Source organism: Drosophila simulans, chromosome 2L, assembly GCF_016746395.2.
Source record: "Drosophila simulans strain w501 chromosome 2L, Prin_Dsim_3.1, whole genome shotgun sequence".
Classification (NCBI taxonomy): domain Eukaryota; kingdom Metazoa; phylum Arthropoda; class Insecta; order Diptera; family Drosophilidae; genus Drosophila; species Drosophila simulans.
In genome coordinates this window covers 13,590,376-13,610,677 of record NC_052520.2, presented here as the reverse complement: position 1 = coordinate 13,610,677, position 20,302 = coordinate 13,590,376, and the positions used below count along the sequence as shown (strand labels likewise).

Below are 20,302 nucleotides of genomic sequence, written 5' to 3'. Positions count from 1 at the left end.
TCAGAGTCCATCGAGCCAGCGGCTCAATTCACAAAGCTTCTGCGTAGTTTGGTTGAAAAAGTGGGAGATCGTCAGTATCAATAATATTTATTAGATATTTTTATTAAATTTCGTTTAAAGAAAATTTTAAGATTATATTACAATTTAAATAGTTCAAATAGTATAGTACCAAGAAATATTTAAATTAAAAAATGCAGTAAGTAAAGCAATACATTAACTTATAGAAAATCATAAGCTCGTAAATAATATGTCTATATTATAAATATACTATATTAAAAATATAGTATCAACGTAGAGTATTCCCTAGTTGACAATGGAAAAAAAGTCAATTTTAGAGCTTAACATGGGACGGTAACAGAAGGCGGTCAGTTGGCGTAAGCTGGTTTAGTTTCAATCGGTCGCTCGTTGGCAGAACATCGAAGGCTCGGATCGTGACGCTTTTTGCCCGAACGTTTTTTGCACGAGTTTTTTCCATACGTATTTGTTCATTGACAAAAACTCAAGCTGCGCTCTGTGCGTGCGTGTGTATATGTGTGTGCGAGTGAGTGTGTGTGCCGGCGCGTCTGTGTGAGTGCGGTGCTTTGTGTGCAGAATAATTTTTGCAAACATTATGTAAATGCGCAAATTAAAGTTCAATCGACGCCCGTTTTGACTACGAAACCAGATCGCCTTGCTTTAAGTGCCACGGAGCAACAGTTTTTTCCAACCCAATTTTTGCCTCAGTAGGCAGGTACGCACACAAACACACACAGGATCTCAAACGATCCGCCGGATATACCTTTACCGTTACTAAAAATCCAAAATGGCCACGACAGCGGCCGCAATGGCCGCAACGAGTGTAGTTGTTCTGGATCGCGGAAACAATACAACCTGCACCATCAACTTGCACGGTGAGCAGAAACTCTTCAAAAACACAGATACGACAATAAACAACAAATGAATAGCTGGCGAACAATTAATCATAATTAACGAAGACACCACCAGCACTTTGCCAAAAATTTGTTGGCGTTATTTTTAGCGGATGATTGGCTTAGACTCTTCGAAAACCGAAACCCGTTTCGCCCCCTATTCTCGATGTATTCGCGACCTCTGGAGGTTATCAATTCGTTCTGGAAATAACCTTGTTTTTACCTTTCGCTATTCTACGCACCAGCCAGCGGGCCTTTGCTATCTTATCAGTCGAGATCATCGCAATTTAGGCGCTATATGTACATATAAGCCCCCCACTCGATCCAATCGCTGGAGATCAGTTGGGCTTCGGTTTTGGAGAAGCTTAGAGCTTGGAGTTTGGATCTTGGAGCTCGGATTTCCGATCCCAGCTGCGCCGATGCGGCTCCTACTCGCAGCACATTTCGATTAGGCGTTATATATATGGTTCGTATATGTATGTACATGTATTCAGGCCCCTCTCTATGAGCACCTATGTACATATGTATGTGAGCTGGTACTGGTGTTCCCAGCGTACTTTCAACAATTACGACTGCCTGTGTCTGGCCTGCCCACGTTGCTTTCCAAGTCGCAGCCGTTTGAGCAACAGTCAGACGGCCAGAGACACAACAGCGTTTGGAACAGACAGTATATCGTACACCCGAAGAAATAACTATATAAGTATCCAAGCATTAGATTAGGATATTGAGAACAAATTCTTGAGTTCCTTATGGTTTCTTATAGGAAAGAAGGCATTAATGATTAAGGATCTTTACTAAATTCACTTGCAATGATATCCTTAAAGATATTTGTATGATCCCATGTATATGATGATTTGTCGTGTTGCACTTTCTCACTTCGATTAAATGGCCTGCGAAAAATTAAGATATATACTTAATCTGATGCCTTGTTTTCCTTTCAGTGTATCTTATCACATGTAATTCGAACAATGTTAATTATAAGTTTTTGGAGGAGTTTTAACTAAACTTGACATAAAGTGTTTCCAATCATAATAATCAAGGTGCCAGAGCAGCAGTGGCTGTGGCCTGTCGAAAGCCCATCGCACATTGGGGCCAACTGAGCGAGATTTTGGGGAACAGCAGCAGCTCCTCCCACGCAGCCAAGTGCTCACCCACCCATTGGCCGTAGGCCATCGTCATGCCCAGAGATCCATACCCGTAGCGTAACCATAACCAACCCATATCCCAGTCTTTAACTGTACCAGAGATTCGGTCTCAGCCAGTTAGTTTACTTACAGGCCAGTTACTTACTCTGCGATTGTGTGTGTGCCAGTGTGCGCGCGTGTGTGTCTGTGTGTGTTAGCCATGTGGGTTAGAAGTGTGTGCGTCATGTACTTGGCTTTTTAGACTGTTATTGTGCAATTCCCACAGTTGATCCAGCTTCGAATTCATTCATTGATTCACAAGTTCCGATGTTGCTGAAACTAATTTCTACAACAATGTAATTAAATGTGATTAAATAAGCCTAATTTTCTATTAATAGTTAGTTATTAATAAATACACACATTTATTTCTAGTTTTTAGTTCTAGTTCTAGTTAACGAGGGCATAGTTAATACCTCTTGATATATATTTCTTCTTACTTGATCAGTATCCTATATCCCTCTAGAAATCCGCACATCTTTAGTTATTATTTCACAGCATTCCTTATGTGCTTTGCGAATATTTGTTGTAAATATTATTCGAATAAACCGAATTATTTGCCTACCTTCTGTTTGCAGGTGCGACGGTCGTGTCCTGGCGGGTAAACAATCAGGAGCAGTTGTTTGTCAGGTGAGTGGACTGAACTCTGCCAGGTAGCACCCTTTAAACATTGCTCATACGCCGCGTTGGCCGAACTTTAAGCCCGAACTTACGCAAGCCCACGGTGTGCTGTGCTGTGCGTTGGTCATGCAACCAAAAAAGTGATTCGCAAAGTTTGCATCGCTGGTGGAGAAGGAGCAGGTAGTGGGGCGAGTCCGGGGGGAAGGCGGCTGACAGGTTGGGCAGCAGCAGGAGGAGCAGCCTTAGCCATTCTGTTTGGCGGCAAAATGTTTTTGTATGACACCCAACAAAAAACACGTCGGGACCGAGCGGGCCCAAACGTCGAACCAGCGAACCGAACCAAAAGCGACCGAATGGCAAAAACACAAAAACACTGGGACAGCGACAGAGACGGGATGGCGGGGAAATGCCCCAGCTCGCCAACTAGGAGCCGTTGCACTTGCAACCAAGAGGAGCTGCCTCCATTGATGGCCGTTTTTTTCGCCCTGTTGCTGCCTACTCCTGTTCTGGGCTTCCCAAAGCCCCCCTTCCATATCCAAGCCCCCTCCCTTTGTGGCAAAACAATGTGCAAGTTTTTATGAATGGAGTTTTTGGCGCGGCCAGCTAGATCGATAAATCCCCACTACATGGGGAGGCCCTCCACACAGTGTTGCACAGTGGTTCGTGGCCCCATCAACTTTCGGCCAATTCCCGGGTTCTTGGCCAGCTCCCACACAAACAGAAACACAAATACAAATACAAATACGAATACATTGGAGTGTGTGTTAGCCCCTCGTCGACGCTCCTAACTTCTTTTTTGTTTCGTCTGCTGCAAAGTTTTCGACGGTTTTTGTGGCCAACAGTCATTCGGCATTCGGAAACCCACTAAAAACTGGCAGTGGTCGTGGACAAGGCGAGCCAGTGGAAAACTAAATTAATTATTTGCCCGGTTCAAGACTGCCTTGGCTAAATAAGTTTATTTCGAAATTTACAGAAATAGAAGAATATTGGGTAAAGACACTTAACAATTAGATAGTTTATGTTCTAAATAATGAAACAACTCGTATAATTGGGTGATTATTTTGTGGAAAATGATCCTTTATAGTAAATTCCTTATTCATATTTTTCGAGACAGCTATTTCAAAGATTGTCAGTAATTCCTCCTCTTTCAACTAAATGCCGAGCTGAAATCTCAGAATATTAATGAAATTTGGCCATGCCCAATGCGATCCACAACTGAAAACGTTTACAAATGATGCACAGAACGTGGAGGAGCAGCTTAGGTAGTTCCCGGGGCAGAAGGAGTTGCTTGATGGATGCGTCGGCAAATTAGCTGAGACGAAACCCAAGGCAAGTCCCATCTCGCGGCGACGTCATCCTCAGCGACAGGAGAAAAACAAAACACACACACACACACACAAAAAAGGGGCAAGGAGCATTTTGCCAGACACTTTTTTCTGCTAATAGCATTTCTGAATTTCTGAATGTCTGTCTCGGTCTGCAAGCGTTTTTATGACCGGAATATTTTCGAGTAGCATCTAACCGAATTAAACGAGCCTTTTCTTTTTCCTTTCCCCCCCTTTCCCTCAAACCCATCTTGTTTTTCCACAGCAAACTAGCCTCATTCGATGGCAAGAAGGCGATACGCGGTGGGATTCCCTTTGTCTTCCGTAAGTCTGCCAAGATCCAGCAGCTTTGCGCAGCGATTAGTTAATTTTTGGCCACCATTTCAGCTCAGTTCGGCGCGTGGTCCTTTGGGCCACAGCATGGATTTGCGAGGATTACCAGGTGGCACCTGGAGAGACCGCCAGACAGGCTGCACAATGGCGATGTGGAGGCCATATTCTCGCTGATGGACAACGACTTTACGCGATCCATATGGAACTATCAGTAAGTTTGGAAGACTATATGATTTTATAGAGATCATTAAGTTTAACTAACTTCTTTTCCTTCAAAGGTTTCGCATCACTTATAGGCTGATCCTGCGCGAAAAGGAGCTGCACTTCCACATCGGCGTCTACAATCCCAGCAAGGAGCTGAGCTTCACCTTCAACATGCTGCTGCACACCTACCTAAAGGTGCCCGATGTGCGGCGATGTCAGATCACCGGCCTCCAGGGCTGCCACTTCATCGACAAGACGCGGGAGAATGCGCTCTATCAGGAGGGACGCGAGGTGGTCACCGTCAATGAGTGGACCGACAGGATCTACCAGCACACGCCGCAGGAGCACGTCATCACAAATGTGGTGTCCGGTAGGAAGATGAGACTGCACAAGTACAATTTTCCCGATACGGGTAAGTAAATGGGACTTAATGATATTTTAATGTGTGATAAGTGATACATTTGATATATTCAGTCATCTGGAATCCATGGGTCGATCGATCGCGTGAGATGAGTGACTTCGGGGACGACGAGTTCCCCAACATGCTGTGCGTGGAGGCGGGGAATGTGACATCGCCGGTGATCCTGCTGCCGGGCACCGCTTTCGAGGCCAGCCAGATCCTTCAGGTAGAGCAGCCGGTGCTGGAGTAACCCCATCTAACCCATCCTAACAACCACACCTGTTCCCCCACCCAGCAATTCAAGTGTCCCTATACCATAGACCCATCCAGCTGCAGGAAGAAAAACTATCTAACCAACTTCTTACAAAACGACTAGAGTCGATCAAGCCACCTCCATATTCCAATTCAAATTCTTTACTTTGCATGCTATCAGATTATCATCGAGGGCAATGTTAGTCGCAAGACCAAGCGGAATCGCTAGCGTTTAAAGAATCGGAACCCGATGAGGTAAACCGATTCGCAACCATGTCAAAGCGCACTTTTCCACAGATGAGCGAGCATCTGCGTCCGGAGCAGCTGGCGGAGAATCAGGATGAGCAGAAGGAGGATGGTTGTTCCCGCACGGTCTCTAGACTCTAATCTATCTCTTAAGTAATCTAGCAATGTGTTGTGCAGCAAATGATAAAGATTAGTACACTTAACTTCGTTTATCATCCTTAGTTTGTGCCTACTTAAAGGAAAATGTGCATTGATAGTAGTTACATTAAGTTTTACGGATCAGGAAGTGAATGAGCTGAATCTTAAGAGTATGAGACGATCCCCTAAAAAGTAGCATTAAATCTTGGTTACCATACAAGATATCTGCGTCCATTGTGATGACCTCACTTTTTGCTTCGGAATCTTACCTACTCAGCAAAAATACACGAACTAAAGTTATGAGCAATGGGCACTACTAGCTCTGGTCAGCACCCAATAAAGAAGTTGTATACGATTGAATATAGATAACTTACATAATGTTTTAAACCTAATATGTGTAATATACTAAAAGCAATTATATGTACCAATTAATTAAATAATCAATGTAATTGTAACTTTAAAATCAAAAGGATGTACTTGAAACTTTGCAGATTACAAATATTTCACAGTATATATTCGGCCTTTTTATGATATTCAAATTATTTCTGGCTTCTCGAACACATCACCGCCGATTGCATCCCACTCGTCCTCGTCCTTTACCAATTCATACGGAAAGTGTGGCTGGATCCACCAGTAGAGTGTCATGCTGACGTTGGACATCACTCGACCCTTCACTGTCTTTCTCCATGCCTGGGGGATTATACATATAGCATTAGCTTAGACCTTCTTAAAAAGGTCATTCTTACTTCTCGACCTTCCGTACTTAAGAAATATGTTAAAGAAAATGCACAAATTAATGCCAAAAGCAAGCGACACATTTTAAGATATGGTTTGTTGAACTAGCTTGCAGCGAAATAGAAATGCAACTGAGCTAAAAACTTCAAGTTTCCGAGTTCAACAAACGAACAGAAACGACAAGCTGAATTCCTGCTAAGAAACTTACACTCACCGGTGGTGTGTCGTACATTAAGCTTAGTTTATTTGATTTTTGTTTGTTTTATATCAGTTGCTTAGATTAGATTCTTTACATACATATATAAATTAGGCATTTCTAGATTGATTCTAAAACGCAACGCTCACGCTCCTGCAAATCGAGTTACTTCCGGGGATCCAAAACGTACTTGCTGAATTAGGCGTTTTGACTTAGTAAATGGTTGCTTTCTGCAGCTGGGGACAAGAAGGAGAAGTTAGCTCACATGGCTGAGTCGTCGAGTTTTCGCTTAGTTTCCGTTTTGTTTGTATTGATTTCTGCAGCTGGACGAGACTGGGTTCAGTTGCTTTATAAATATATTTATGATCGAATGATATTGCAAGGATAGTTTGGTGTACAGCGTGACGAGTGGGTGACAGCTTAGTCGATCTTCACAGCTCCGTAGATTCTTAGAATGAAAACGTAGGCGGCGAAGAAGCCAATCGAGCCAGTTAGCAGCCAAAAGGTGAGCACCATAAGACCTGGATGTTAAATAAGATGGTAAAATCTATTGGAATATCAGAGGTGTTAGCACAATCATACCCGTATAGCCCAGATAGAGCAGCGTCGGTATGAACTCTGTGATCTCCAGCTTTGTGAAAAAATAGAAGATGCTATAAAAAAGCACATAAACGGCCGACCCGCCAGACACAACAAAACTGCGCCACCACCAGCGGTAGTCCTGCATGAAAAGAAATAAATAAGTGATTAACCATCACCTTTTTTAAGTGCTAACTATATAAGCTTACCTCACCGCAGAGCTGGAAATAAGTCATTACTATAGAGATCTGGGCACAGCTTACGACTAAGATGCAAAACACCAAGAACAGAAAGCCAAACAGGTAGTAGAACTGATTCTGCCAGATGGCCGTGAACACAAAGAAGAGTTCAATGAAGACGGCGCCAAAGGGCAAGATGCCCGCCATCAGAGTGCTGCAAAAGTGCGCATGAAAGTTTGATTAGCACAGTGAGACTCGCTTAAAAAGGTCTGCTCACCTTAAAACCGCATTCATGTACCAGTGCTGGGTGGGCACTTGTCGCGGAATCATATTGGTTCGCACTGGGTGCTGGTAGGGTTGCTTGCGGTAGCCTAAATAAAAGCCCAGGTAGACCAGGGGCACAGAGATGCCAAACCAGAGCAGCAGCAGTGAGATCATGGTGGTAAAGGGCACGGCACCGCTAGACGACTTGTCCCAAATGAAAAAGTTCAAAAAGAATCCAGTGCTGCGGCAAAAACAAAACAGATTAGATATTAAAATATTATTTAGCTGAGCAAGAAGGAACTTACCCAAAGACAATGCCTGGATACAGAGTAGCGGTGAGAAAGGCGGCCCGCTTCCACTCGCGACCCTTCATGGTCTTGTAGAGACGGGCAGCATAGTATCCTGCAATGGTGCCCATGAAGACGTACATAAAGATGCCCGATGTCATGAGGGCGCCACGCGACGATGGCGACAGCATGCCCAACATGGCAAAGAATATGGTGATGAGGGCCATAAAGAAGATCTGAATGCCACTGCCGATAATCGCGGAAAACAGCCTAGTGTTCTTGGGCGGACGGAATACGTCTCCATGCACCAGCTTCCAACCGGTCTCCTCCAACGTATCTTCAATATTGTCATCCGTATTGTAGCGGGCAATGTCTCTGCGCAGGGTGCGAATCATAATCATGGTCAGAATGCCAGACAGGAAGAAGACAACCACCAGCGAGTTGATGATGCTAAACCAATGGATCTGGACATCGCGCATGCCAAGGTAGATGTCCCATCGTGAGGCCCAGCTCACCTTGGACTCCTTCCATTCCACAGAGTACGTGAAATACAACTGCGTCTCTCCGTTCGGATTGACCAGCTGCGGTCGGGCGCTGTCTGGGAAGGTGCAGGTGTCCCCATGGAACTTCAGCTCTTTGTGACTGACCGAAACTGTTTCCACCTCAAATCCAACCACACGGTACTTATCCTTGGAGTGCATGTGGTAGGATAGAATAAACTTCAGGTGGTTATTGATGTAGATGTTTTCCCCGTCCACTTGGCCCAGTCGATACCCGTGCTCGTAGGTCACCTCTGCGGGATTGTTAACGCTGACGATGCGCGTGGCCACCGGCAGATTGTCCACGAGCAGATGCACAAAATACTCGTGCTGGATGCGCTCCGCAACCAGTGCGGAGTCCTCCTTGCTCCAGGTGAGCGGCCTGTCCTTCTGGTTGCACAACAGCCGGCAGTTGACCTGCTGGTTCATCCGCACCTCGTAAGGCGTATTGACGATTCGGTCGCCGCGCAGTACTTCACCCAAATTCTCCGACTTAAAAATGAGCGTGCCATTCTTGGGATAACAGAACCTAAGCGAGTAGTACTGATATGGCAACTGGGTGCGGCTGCTAGTCATCTTCACGGCTTTCACGTCGATCTTTTGGTCCTGGACGAACTCCACCGGCGCCACGCCGGGCACGTAGAAGCAGTCGGCCACCAGGACGACGCCCGCCAGCAGGAGTATCGCCAGACATGGCCTAGCCAGAACCCCGGACTGTAAGAGAGTGGTGATGATTACATCCTGGTCTAGTCATCCTGCGTGTCCCCTGGGTATCGCAGTTGCCCAGAGGCTTGGCCCACTCACCTGCATTGTTGGTGGTGTGTGGGAGTGCTAGTGAAGTAACCACTGGACCCCTTGTGTTGGCAGCAATTACGCTAGAAACTATATATTTTGTATATATAATGTAGTTTCTGCGTCTCCCTGCTGGCAATTCTTCTTCTTCAAATCTTCCGAGTTTTGGTGCTGGGTAAGTCGTGGCCATCGGTATGGTCATACCAATTATCGATAACCAGCAATACCGATTGTATTGAGAGGAACCGCAAATATTTAAACATCGGAAGCACGACAAAATTAATTTTAAGTAAATAATTATTTTAATTACGAAATGAAATAAAATTGAATTAAATATGAATTGAATATCTTGAAACAAAACCATTCTTTTCGAAGTAAATATTTTATTTGAAGTCTTCGGGACTCTGGAGAGTGTTATATTATATTATATTTTCCTATTTAAATCCAAATATAATGAAAATTAAATACTGTACACTATATATTCCTAAAAATATTTTGTATCAATATTGCTTCGTTTTCTTATAATAAACCTAAATATATAAGCTTTAAAAGCTTTGTAAACATAAAACTTGTACACCATTCAAGAAACAAAAAGCTTAGTAAAAATAGCCGATATATGATAACAGGAAAAGATGGAAAACTGATGTAATTTTCCATGTAAAAATTAATTATTGAAAAACGACCATAAAATGGGAATTTACATAAATGCTAGGTTTTTTAAAAGTTAATAGACTGTACAATTTTGATTACAAAAAATAAATATCATCAACTTTACTTTATGTCAAGTGATAACCAATAATAGGAAAATTATACATTTTTTTAAATATAAAACTAAAAAGTCCTGTTAAACTATGCCAACAAAACATGCGTGAATTAATATAATTATACGCTTTTGGGGTGTAAAAGCAAAAGAATTAATTAAATTCAATTTTAAAGTCGCATTATCATTGCCGACAAACAAATAATTTTTTATGGGCTGAGGTACACTTGTAAAACACATTCGACTTTTGTATTTTTGCCCATTGTTGTTACTGCATTCGTGGGCACGAAAAGCAACAACATAGTCGGCAGGATCAACAATACAATAAACAGTAATGCTTAAACGCAGACAAATAAACATAAACGTTTATGTCAATAAAATGAACTGATGCTTGACCCGCTCGGTGAGATAAAATGTCCGAATGGGGAACCCTGCCCACATAAAGATACGTATCTATAAGGCACAACTTGGGTGCACATACATATGTAAGCAGACGCAGTGCCCCAAAATGCTGCAGTAGATTTGTAGTTAAATGCTGACGTATCCTTTAAAACTTTCAAATCGAATTGAGTGAACTATGTGTATCCATATAAGATATGAGATTTTATATACTATTATTTGTTATATTGAGTTGAATTACGGGAAAAAGATGGAACTTAAACTAGTACTGTTTAATTTTGTGTTGTTCGTTAAATAGCAATTTCCAGCATTAATATCAATTAAACTTGTGAGCGGCTTTTGCGTAATCACTCACATATAAATTAATGAAACATTTCCTTTCTTTTGCGGCTTAAATCGGCTTTTAAATGTGGGTGAATACTTTTTTTCTACCTTTGTGGAAATGAAACTTATGTAAATAGGAGAAATACATAGTAAGGATATTAACGATATTAAAAACTTTGATGTACGATTTCTGCAATGATTTCTCGTTTATTTTCAGCACACTTTAAGGACTTTTCCCTTTCGGTGGAATGCATGCATAAATATTTGTTATCCATAAATGATCAATCCCGCACATTTGAAATCAGACTAGCTCCCCAATGACTTTCTCTCGGCGGAGCAAACAATTTTTGTGTACTAAAAAAACCAATATGACGTTTGCTGCATACTATACATTCGTATGTACATGTGTGCATTTATCAATAAATATTGAAATGCTTATGCAACTCGCCAAATATATCATGACGTGGGTCTTCCGCTCCCCAGTGTGGCATATTCTGCATTTCAACACGAGCAAAATTGCATTTTTAAATGCAACGAGACGGGCGGTGCAAAAAACATTTGCTGTAATAAATAGAGGAAAATAATAAATATGGTGAGCCAAAAACTTACAAATGCACACAGAATGCGGCAAATGGACAAAAAACAAAACAAGAAACCAATCAAAACGAATGGAAAATATTTGAAAAAGCTTTTAAGTGTTATTGATAGTTTAGCTTGGCTCCTTCTCAACTGGAGCAGCACTTCCCTGCATTTGTTTTGCCTCGCTTTCCGTTCTGCATTTGCTGATTTTAGCCCGCTGTGCGTTCCTTTTGGCCCTGTTGCGGATTCATTGTATCGCTTCCGGTTATTTGAATACTAAGCAAACGAAAAAATAGAAACACAAAGTCCACACTCAACAGTTGTTTGACACCATTTCCATTCAGCGAATCCTTCAAAAGGAAACGGAAACCATCCTTGCTGCATATTAAAGTTTTGTATTACTAAATGCATATATAGATGGTATAACAAAAATATTATAAAATAAAATATTATAAAATTGTAAAAAGTTTTAAACTTACAAAAACTCTCTCACCTGTATTACAATGTACACAAAATAGCATTTTTTAAATACTTTATTATAACAATTATAATATTTTGGGATTAATATGTAGTCTTGTCGATTTGCTTAGTTTTTTAAATTAATGACCATACTTTTAACGTTCTTCATATAAAAGTATATATCCTCTAAAAATATCCACTTAAATTTTTTGTGAAGTGAAATAAGTTAGGTTTGCTCTATTGTTTTGCCCACAATGGATATGAAAACAAAATACCGAGCTTTCGCTCAATAGTGGCAAATATTTAAACGCCTGGTTTAGCATACTTCGTTTCAATTTTATTTGTATGATTTTGGCCTTGTATTTGTATTTGTTGGCTCCATTGTTTCTAACTTGTGGCCAGTGGACAACTGAAGCGCTTTGTGTGTGCACAATTTTTGAAGTTCCTCACTTTTGGCTCTGCAAACTGATTAAATTGAATATATTTTCGCGCACAAATGTTTGTTTTTCACTTATATTTTATAAGTATTGGTTTTCGTTTAACGTATTCAATTTATTTTTATGCACGTGAATTTTATTAGAATATGTGATCACATATATGAATATTAGAAACATGAATATTATATCCTTTTTATACATACTTATTCACGGCATAAACTGATAGGTGGTAAATAAGCCTTGCCTAATTATAATTGCTATAAATTAATCCAACAACTATAAAGATTAAATGATATTAAAATAGAAAATAATCTTAAGCTAATAAATAATCCTTTTAGACTCTTGGTCTCTAAATACTTCGTTGCATAGTTTTGGACAACTACTGCCATCTGTGTTATTCCAGATTATTCTGCATTTAAGGAACTCCATTTGCCAGATACTTGCAACACGGCTAATCCTTAGAGCTGCCGCAAATGAATTCGCTGACCCACATGGTGTGCCTAATGACAAGTCTCAACGGGTCCTTTTGCAAAGCTCAAGCTCGTTATTGTATCCACTCAGTCGGTGGAGGGTTTGTCGCTGCCACGGATTTTGATAATGTAAGTCAAACGCAGCGTGGTTGCAGCAAGGACATGTGCCACAACAAGTGGCAAGATGTTGCGACGCAGCAGCACCGAGCGTTGCCTACTTTAAGGTGCTTAAATGCTCCTGGCTGCCAGGAGCAGCAGAATCATAAATAAACTGCCATATGCGCCGTGAATATGCAACGCCAGGAGCAGGAGCTGCAGTCTAATGCAGTTAGATGACGGTTGGCTGGCTGGCGGTGGAGGTGCTCGAGTGCGGAACTTGCAGCGTTCTTCGCGTGTGGCAAGATAAATCTCAACAAGTTTTTATGCGTCTCCTTTCGCTTCTTAGCATTTTTTTGCAACCCCTGCACTGCTTTTTTTTCTGGCCATAACAAAAGTTGACTATATAAGCCGGGCCAAGTCATAGCGTAAGAAACTTGTTAACAAAAAAAAAAAAAAAAGAAAAAAAAGTGCGGAGTAAAAGTGCCAAGTCGAGCAAAAACGCCAAGCAGTAAGCAGCCTCTTATATAGTATATTTTCTCTTTTGATAGCGCTCAGACACTTACTTTCTTTGATTAGAATCTGCCGGTATCCCGTGCTGTTCTTTTCCCTTTTAGTCCTTTCAATCCTGCCAGCAAGTCCTTTAGCTGCTGAAATAAACGGGGAGAGGCTATGCGAGGTAGGGCTCATTAAAGCCGGTGGCAAAGACATTAAGCATACGCCACGTTGACCCACTTTAACCCCCCCCACCGCTCCCCTTCGTGGAAACAATATTGCAACTTTCGTCACCTGCCTGCCAGTCCATCTTGCGTCTGTTGTTATTTATGCACTTTGGATGCACCTTTTGGACATGTTTTTGGCCCCATGAGCTTTGTTGGTGTTTGTGCACAGATGTCTGATGTTTATGTTCGAAAATGAATCCGAAATTGGCTCTCATTGGCTCGCACTGGAAACTTCCAGGCATTAAGAGAGCCGCTGGAAAGGTGGCTTGCGCTCTCTTAAAAAAGCCAAAGCACTACTCAGATGAATGAATTAATACTGTAAATGTATTTTTGTTGATAAAAAAGTGTTGTCATCGTTGTTAGTTTGATTAGAAGATGCTGTTTACCAAAACTTATATTTCCATCTTAAAAAATTATCAATACAATAGTTATCATCATTTAAGTGTTATAACATATGAAATAATATTTTAAATATTAAAGTAAAAAGTAAATACTCAAATATGTATATTTATGGCACATACAAAAATAATCGAAAGCTGAAAGCTTTCCCAAAAATGTTTAATGCCATAGGCAAGGAAAAACCAAACTTCGGCCGACTGCCATCCGAGGAGCACTTAAAGGATTAGAGCCAACACATTATTGGCACAATTAAGTTTGGACGAGGGGGTATGGGGGCTGTGAAGAATGGGCTTTAAAGGATACTCTTTTATTTTAAATGTTTACCCAGCCATGGGGAGATTTTTGTGCTGCTGTCCATCGGAAAATAACAAAAATAGTTGGCATCAACTGCAGCTGTTGGCCGTTTTGTTGTTGACAGGCTGCACTGTGTTGGCCCAAATAGGCACGATTTCCAGAACACATACATACATATACACACACATAAACAAGGCATAGGCTATATGATTATGGACCGACTTGGCTCACAAGATAATTGCCAAAAGTTGTATAAAACTTTGAGCTCTCTTTTTTCCCCCCAAACCTCGCATTTCTTTTTTTTTCGTTTGCCGCTCTTCTCAAACATTTTTCAGCTAGTCAAAAAGTTGGCCCGTTGGGTCAAGCTGTGTCCTGATCCCCACGAACTGAAGGGCAGCGCCGGTTTAAAAGTTAGCTAAACATTTTATTTTATCTAATTGAGTGTGTTTAAAGTTTAAAGTGTGCCAAAGTTTGTTGTGCTGTGCGAACTTGGCTTGATCGCCTCCAACGCACTCGAGAAATTGGTGGTTCGGCCACAAACTGTTGCACAAAACGTGTAACAGGCGGTCCACCTACTCTCTATTATTATTAAATTTAACGCGTGACTGCAGCGGCGGTGCACTGATAAAAATCGGACATTTATTTAATATAATCATAAATGTATAATAATATAAAAACAAATAAAACAAATACCATAAACTCAAGAGGTACATTTAAACTCAATGTACACGTTAAATTTTTAACGCTTTGTTTATACTTGAAATATTTCAAAATTTTTTATTGTGCATTAATGTTATTGTTATTCCTGAATGCCCTGCCTTTTGATTGAGTTTCGCCAATTATTAATTTATTTCGCTCATCGGGCGTGAAAAGAGGGCGCAGCATACAAATTTCAGCCACTACTGGTCAATAACAAGCAACAAAAATAAAAAAAAGAACAGAAAGAAAAAATCAGCAGTATTGGAATGAAAAATAATAAAGTAACACAAATGCCAATTTCCCGTGAACGCACACACATACATAGCATTTCGCATGCACAACTCGTATTCGCATTGTGCACTACCCACACTATTGCATTTAAAGTTGTTGTTCCGCGGTGTGCAAATACGAAAAAGGACAATTCAAATTTATTTTGTTGCCACACACTCGATAGGCGATGGCCGTAAAAATGGTATGTGCTATCCATATTGGTTGATCATCACGGAACGTAAAAACACATTCCTGCAAAAGCATACTGAATGCAAAGTCATTCCTTTTGGGGCTGAAAACTGCATGAAAACGATTGGTAGTATGCACAGTCATTCGAATCCATAAAATGCGTATTTAAAATACCCGAAAATAATGTTTATGCTATCTATAAGTTATGCCATATAAACAAGTGTGTTAAGTTTAGATATCTCAAATAGAACTAATTAAATTGTGTACATACGTACTTAAATTAAATTGCTTAAAGTCTGTTTACTCTGTATATACTAATAATACTAAAAATGTAAAGGCTATATGTCTTACTTCTATTGTTCTTAAATATTGTTATATGGGAATGGAAGTTTTAATTAAGCGTATAATTTTTTATATTTATTGCTTTGACTCCTGAATAACGACTCCATACGAATAATCGTACACCTCAAAATGTATTATTGCATTCTTTTAGACATCTTGCAAATAAATACAAATACCATGGCGACTTTTGTACCAGCTCAATATCTTACAAAATGTGTTTAGAAGAAAATGTTTAAATGTTACAAATATATATTTTACTTTGCTCTATATTCAATGTCCTTTATGGTCAATCGAAGACTATGCGATCAATAAACTAACATCAGGTGTCCTAGTTTTGAGTGTGAAACTGACATTAATACCAATTTAACAACTATGGCATTTGATTTAAGGCTTAATTGTAGTTAAAGCCTTCTGCCAAGCAAAAGGCAACAATAAACACAAGAAAAACAAGCTGAAACTTTACAAGCGAACTCATAACTTTTACTTTGAGATGGAGCCAAAGTGCAACAACAATATGCCCAAAGGATAGCAACTTTTCCCCATTGAAATTCCCCTTTCGCATACTCAGTACTTTCCCTACATATCTCTTCTCTGTGTTCTGTGTTCGTGTGGTGTTAATAATAAACCAAACCAAAAAAAAAAGGGAAACTTTTAACGAAAACCAAATAAATTGCTTTGGCTGCCCCTGTTGTTTTACTTGTTGTGCGGAAGCTGCAGCTGCGATTCTTATGGCAAAGTGTTAAGCGTGTTGGTTTTCGGTATACCATATGGATGGTGCATGTGCCTCCACAGAGAGAGAAGTTTAAGACATCCAAGGGATTTCCAAAAAACTAAAAGTGCGTGCTGTAATCCTTATTCTGTAATATTTTCTTCTCATGAATGCTGTTATAAGGGTCCTTTCAGTACTGTAGCTAATAGATAACTTAATCCTTTGGCTCATCGAAAAAATGACTATAGAAGACTATTAATAGATGACCAGATGACATGATACTTTTTACAACTAACACTAGAATAAAACCTTAAAACGAACATCATACTCCGATTTTTTTCTGTGTAGCTTTGTGCGTTGTTCTCTGTGGGCTAGTGGAAGGGAGCTGCAAGTTTTAAGAGCGGCTAGAGCAAAAGTTTATGCTCTAATTTCCGAAAAGGAAAAATTAGCAAACTATTTGCACCATCGCCATATCATAAACATGGCTGGCTGGCAGAAAGAAATTGCAGCACGACGCAGCCAGGACCCTCGTGGGTACAGTTGGTCACAAAAGACGCATAAATTTGAAATGACAGAAGCACTTTTACAGTTTTTCGAGGTCGTGTTGTAATAAAATTGTTGTGGGTCCATTTTATTTTCTGTGAGAGTTCGTCAAAGTCTGAAAGTGACAAAGGAGCATGGGAATCAGTGTGTGAGAGAGGCTCCATCTCGTAAAGTGTATTTATATATGTGTTAATTCGGACAAGGATTTAAATATATATTATTATAGGTCTGCAGTCGTACTAAAATTAGTCTGTGGGGATTACTCCAGTTTAATTACACGACTGTGATTTGTGTGTTGTTTGTTCTTCTAACTAAAAAGTGATGGTCAATCAATGTTACCGCCGCTAGGTGGAGCTGTGGTGGTGTCATATTTTCATTTTCTCTGCATTCCCCAAGCGGAGTCACGGGTATCTGATAGTCGAGGCTGCCCCGCACAATTATTATAATAAACAATATATTTTTAAAAGCTTATTTGTATTTGTTTATTTGAATACATACTAGAATATATGTGGGTTTTATCATCAATAAGAAATGGTTTTGTTCAAACAATGGTATTTATGTGTTTATAAGAGCATTCTTGCTTATTTATTTTCAGTTTCCATTAGTGTGTCACTAAATCGATTTGTTAGAATAATATCCTTATTTATTTGGTTGCCAAATGAAAATTGAATCTTTTGCACTCACGAAAATGCCGAAAATCAGATAAACCAAACGTGAAACCGCGACACAAATCAAACCACCTCAATAAACGGGGAGTGTTGCGAGGAATTTTCCCGAATAATTGCCACAAAACAAAATATGTTTAAAATAAATTAAACAATGTGCCAAAGCTCTGACCGCACAACATGCGAAATGCCTGTTCTGGTCGCTCGCCCAGTAAAATGCCGAATAAATTGTAATTAAATTGACAGACGACAAGGGGGAAAAAAATCACCCGAAAGCCATGCAATCCAACCAACCGGTCTGCAGGGTATTCCAGATATGAGTTTCCCATTTGTTGCGTAAAACGATTTGTACGTTAATTATGGCAAACGAGCTACATGGAAATCGGTCACAGAACATCGTGGGAAAATCAATGGCCACCGACCAGCGGATTGTGGCGATTTAGCCTAGATCAAAGTCCGCTTTTGGCAGGATGTGGCCTCAGTTCGGACAGGGGCTTTGATCTGAAAGTTCACCCAAATGAAATGATAAACTAGCCTTTAACTTCAGTGAGTATACTCACTTATTAATTATTGGGCACTATTTTATTCAGAAATTTAAAGTCTTCAATCCTAAAGCCTCAGTAAGTAAGAGCACAATCAAAAGTTGATACTACTAAAATGTACGTAAATCTGAAATGAGGTTAATTTATGTAAAATTAAATCAGATATTCCGCCCACAGCCACTTTTAGTCGCGTAAAGAAGATTTTTAACAACGAAGTACTCGCCGAACGACATAATTAGGCTTACGGCAGTGACTTTTATGCCTCAAACGGGCAACCAAATGGAATCGCCGCCACTTATACAAGTCCGCCCCCCTCAGCCATCCAACCCCAATCCCCAGGACTCAAAAAAACAGTGGAGCCCGCCCCCACACCACGCCCATTTCACTCGAAAAGCCGCCCATTTGCGTGCGTCGCTAATTAGTGTAAAATGTTTCCTGTTATTTACCTTTTTCGGTTTTGTAAGCAACAAAACAAACTGCGCCAGGACCAAAAGGACGAACTACGAGGATGAGAGGCAGCAAATTGTAAATGAGCAACTGCGTCGACGAATATAGTATATATATATATATATAGAGTGGATACGTTGTATCACTAAACCGTTTCGGTGTCGATTTTTATTTGAGCTCTGTTACGTGACCTGTTTGGTCAATAATGAAGTACGCAGCGCTATTTGTTCAGCAGTTTGTGCACAAACGAAGACAAAATCAACGCTAATTAACTCGTTTTAGGGCATAAACAGGGACCAAGGACTCCGACATCCCATTGCCATTCATTCGCGATGATCATTCAGTCAGCTTTTTCAGTTCAGTTTTTCAGCGCGCGCTTAACATGCACACCATCATCTCAACTCAGCTCAACTCAACTGAACTCAACTCGTTGCCGCGTAAATTGCATTTTAAAATAAATTATAATGATTATTATGTTGCAAACAACAGATGTCAGTCCCGAAGTCCCGACTGTCTCCCTCTGACATCAGGCTGAATGTAGGTCGGATCTGCAAAAACGCCCGCTTGGCCCCCTTTGCTTTTCCCTATTATTCCCGCGTTTTTCCCCCAGCATTTTCCCGCACAATTTCCCCGCCATCCTTTTACGTTGCGCAGGAGTCGTCCTTTTGCAGTTTGCCACTTTGGTCTTATGGCGCAAGCATAAAAATTTTAACTGAACAACATTAACGCAAGCACTTTATGGCGTTGATCTTAATATTATTAAATCAGCGACGAGTTTATGAAGCGCTAAACGGATGGGAAGGACAACGTAGTTGAGTGAACTTAATCACTACGACAAATCCGATCTAGTCCATAAATTCGGTTGTAAACGGCTGGCTTTTATTATCACGGCCTTTGCTTTACCTTTTTAATTGCCATAGTTATGCGTCTTGAATGTTTTTCTAGCTTGAAATATTGTTTCAGATATTATTAAGCAAATTTTAAAGTAGGAAAATTATAAAAATATTATAACCAATGAAGAATGACAAAAGATAAGTCTTACCATTAAAGATGTAGCAGATAAGTGGTAATTTTTAAACTTTTAATTTCTAAATGAATTCCTTAAAATAGTTGGCATTGCTACTCATAGCAATATCGCGTATACGCCACGTGGCGTACTAGCTAATGAGGGTCAAGTTCTGAGCGCAGTGGCCACATGCGACCAGTTCTTGTTCAATTAAGTAAAGACCTTCGACTTAAGGACTCTCCAGTTTAAGGTGTTTAAGAAAAATGTCAACCCAAAACACTTCCTGGCGACCCACAGAAGTGTGTGATGGCAAAGTTTAAGCTAAAAACACGTCTCACCCTCCGCAGGCAGTTGCGTCTTGACATTTTGAAGACATTAAAGTGAAACTGCTGGCAGACCGCAGGACATTCAGGTGAGATGGGTTGGGTTTGTACTGGCTAGTATGGAGTGAGTCTGGGTCTGGGCCAGTAGATTTCCCCAAAGACAAAGACACCGTCCGAACAGCAGCTCCTCACTCGGTCCTTCGACTTGCAGCTCCAGTTATGAATAATTAATGTCCGTCTAGGTGTGTGCGTGTGGCCGTGCGGGCGTTCTACGACCGGATCCGGAAACTGACTTGGCTCTATGTGTGTGTGTGTGTGTGTGCTTGTGTGCCTGAGCCGAGTTTGTCTGCCCCTCTTTGCGGCTGTGTGCGTTTGTGTGCTCGGCTACGTTCGTGTGAGCGAGTTGATAATTTGTTATAATTGCCGGGGGAGGCCACAGGTCAATTTTG

General features: G+C 40.7%; 3 protein-coding genes across 5 annotated transcripts; 1 reads left to right on the top strand and 2 right to left on the bottom strand.

Annotated features, from left to right (window-relative positions):
* The first annotated feature begins 379 nt into the window (after nt 1-379).
* Nucleotides 380-6,071, top strand: LOC6732244 (glucose-6-phosphate 1-epimerase). Of its 3 annotated transcripts, XR_001599969.3 has the most exons (8): nt 380-890; nt 2,668-2,719; nt 4,301-4,359; nt 4,423-4,579; nt 4,647-4,984; nt 5,047-5,198; nt 5,268-5,623; nt 5,693-6,071. XR_001599969.3 is itself a non-coding variant. In XM_002079337.3 (7 exons), the coding sequence occupies exons 1-7, from the start codon at nt 803-805 to the stop codon at nt 5,451-5,453; spliced, it is 894 nt and encodes a 297-aa protein (XP_002079373.1). In that variant the 5' UTR covers nt 380-802; the 3' UTR covers nt 5,454-6,071. The 3 variants fall into 3 exon arrangements, 2 of the variants coding, with proteins under 2 accessions (XP_002079373.1, XP_016024925.1); XM_002079337.3 differs by having other exon boundaries at nt 5,406-6,071; XM_016178299.3 differs by having other exon boundaries at nt 5,268-6,071.
* Nucleotides 5,870-6,488, bottom strand: LOC6732243. The gene is made up of 2 exons (XM_016180113.3): nt 6,355-6,488; nt 5,870-6,298 (listed from the first exon to the last, which is right to left on the bottom strand). The coding sequence occupies exons 1-2, from the start codon at nt 6,424-6,426 to the stop codon at nt 6,143-6,145; spliced, it is 228 nt and encodes a 75-aa protein (XP_016024924.1). The 5' UTR covers nt 6,427-6,488; the 3' UTR covers nt 5,870-6,142.
* A 77-nt stretch (nt 6,489-6,565) lies between these two features.
* Nucleotides 6,566-9,373, bottom strand: LOC6732242 (transmembrane 9 superfamily member 4). The gene is made up of 6 exons (XM_016180111.3): nt 9,192-9,373; nt 7,867-9,101; nt 7,575-7,802; nt 7,328-7,511; nt 7,122-7,260; nt 6,566-7,060 (listed from the first exon to the last, which is right to left on the bottom strand). The coding sequence occupies exons 1-6, from the start codon at nt 9,195-9,197 to the stop codon at nt 6,960-6,962; spliced, it is 1,893 nt and encodes a 630-aa protein (XP_016024922.1). The 5' UTR covers nt 9,198-9,373; the 3' UTR covers nt 6,566-6,959.
* Between the last annotated feature and the right edge of the window lie 10,929 nt (nt 9,374-20,302).

What these genes read in the sequence shown, in the direction of transcription:
- LOC6732243 (XM_016180113.3), bottom strand. Translation starts at nt 6,426, where the DNA reads ATGTGTCGCTTGCTTTTGGCATTAATTTGTGCATTTTCTTTAACATAT. An exon ending in TAAGTACGGAAGGTCGAGAA is followed by an intron (nt 6,299 to 6,354) that starts GTAAGAATGACC and finishes ATAATCCCCCAG; the next exon opens with GCATGGAGAAAGACAGTGAA.
- LOC6732242 (XM_016180111.3), bottom strand. An exon ending in TACATGAATGCGGTTTTAAG is followed by an intron (nt 7,512 to 7,574) that starts GTGAGCAGACCT and finishes GCACTTTTGCAG; the next exon opens with CACTCTGATGGCGGGCATCT. An exon ending in GCTCTATCTGGGCTATACGG is followed by an intron (nt 7,061 to 7,121) that starts GTATGATTGTGC and finishes TTTAACATCCAG; the next exon opens with GTCTTATGGTGCTCACCTTT.
- LOC6732244 (XM_016178299.3), top strand. Translation starts at nt 803, where the DNA reads ATGGCCACGACAGCGGCCGCAATGGCCGCAACGAGTGTAGTTGTTCTG. An exon ending in TGGGATTCCCTTTGTCTTCC is followed by an intron (nt 4,360 to 4,422) that starts GTAAGTCTGCCA and finishes CCACCATTTCAG; the next exon opens with CTCAGTTCGGCGCGTGGTCC. An exon ending in AGGCCAGCCAGATCCTTCAG is followed by an intron (nt 5,199 to 5,267) that starts GTAGAGCAGCCG and finishes TCCCCCACCCAG; the next exon opens with CAATTCAAGTGTCCCTATAC.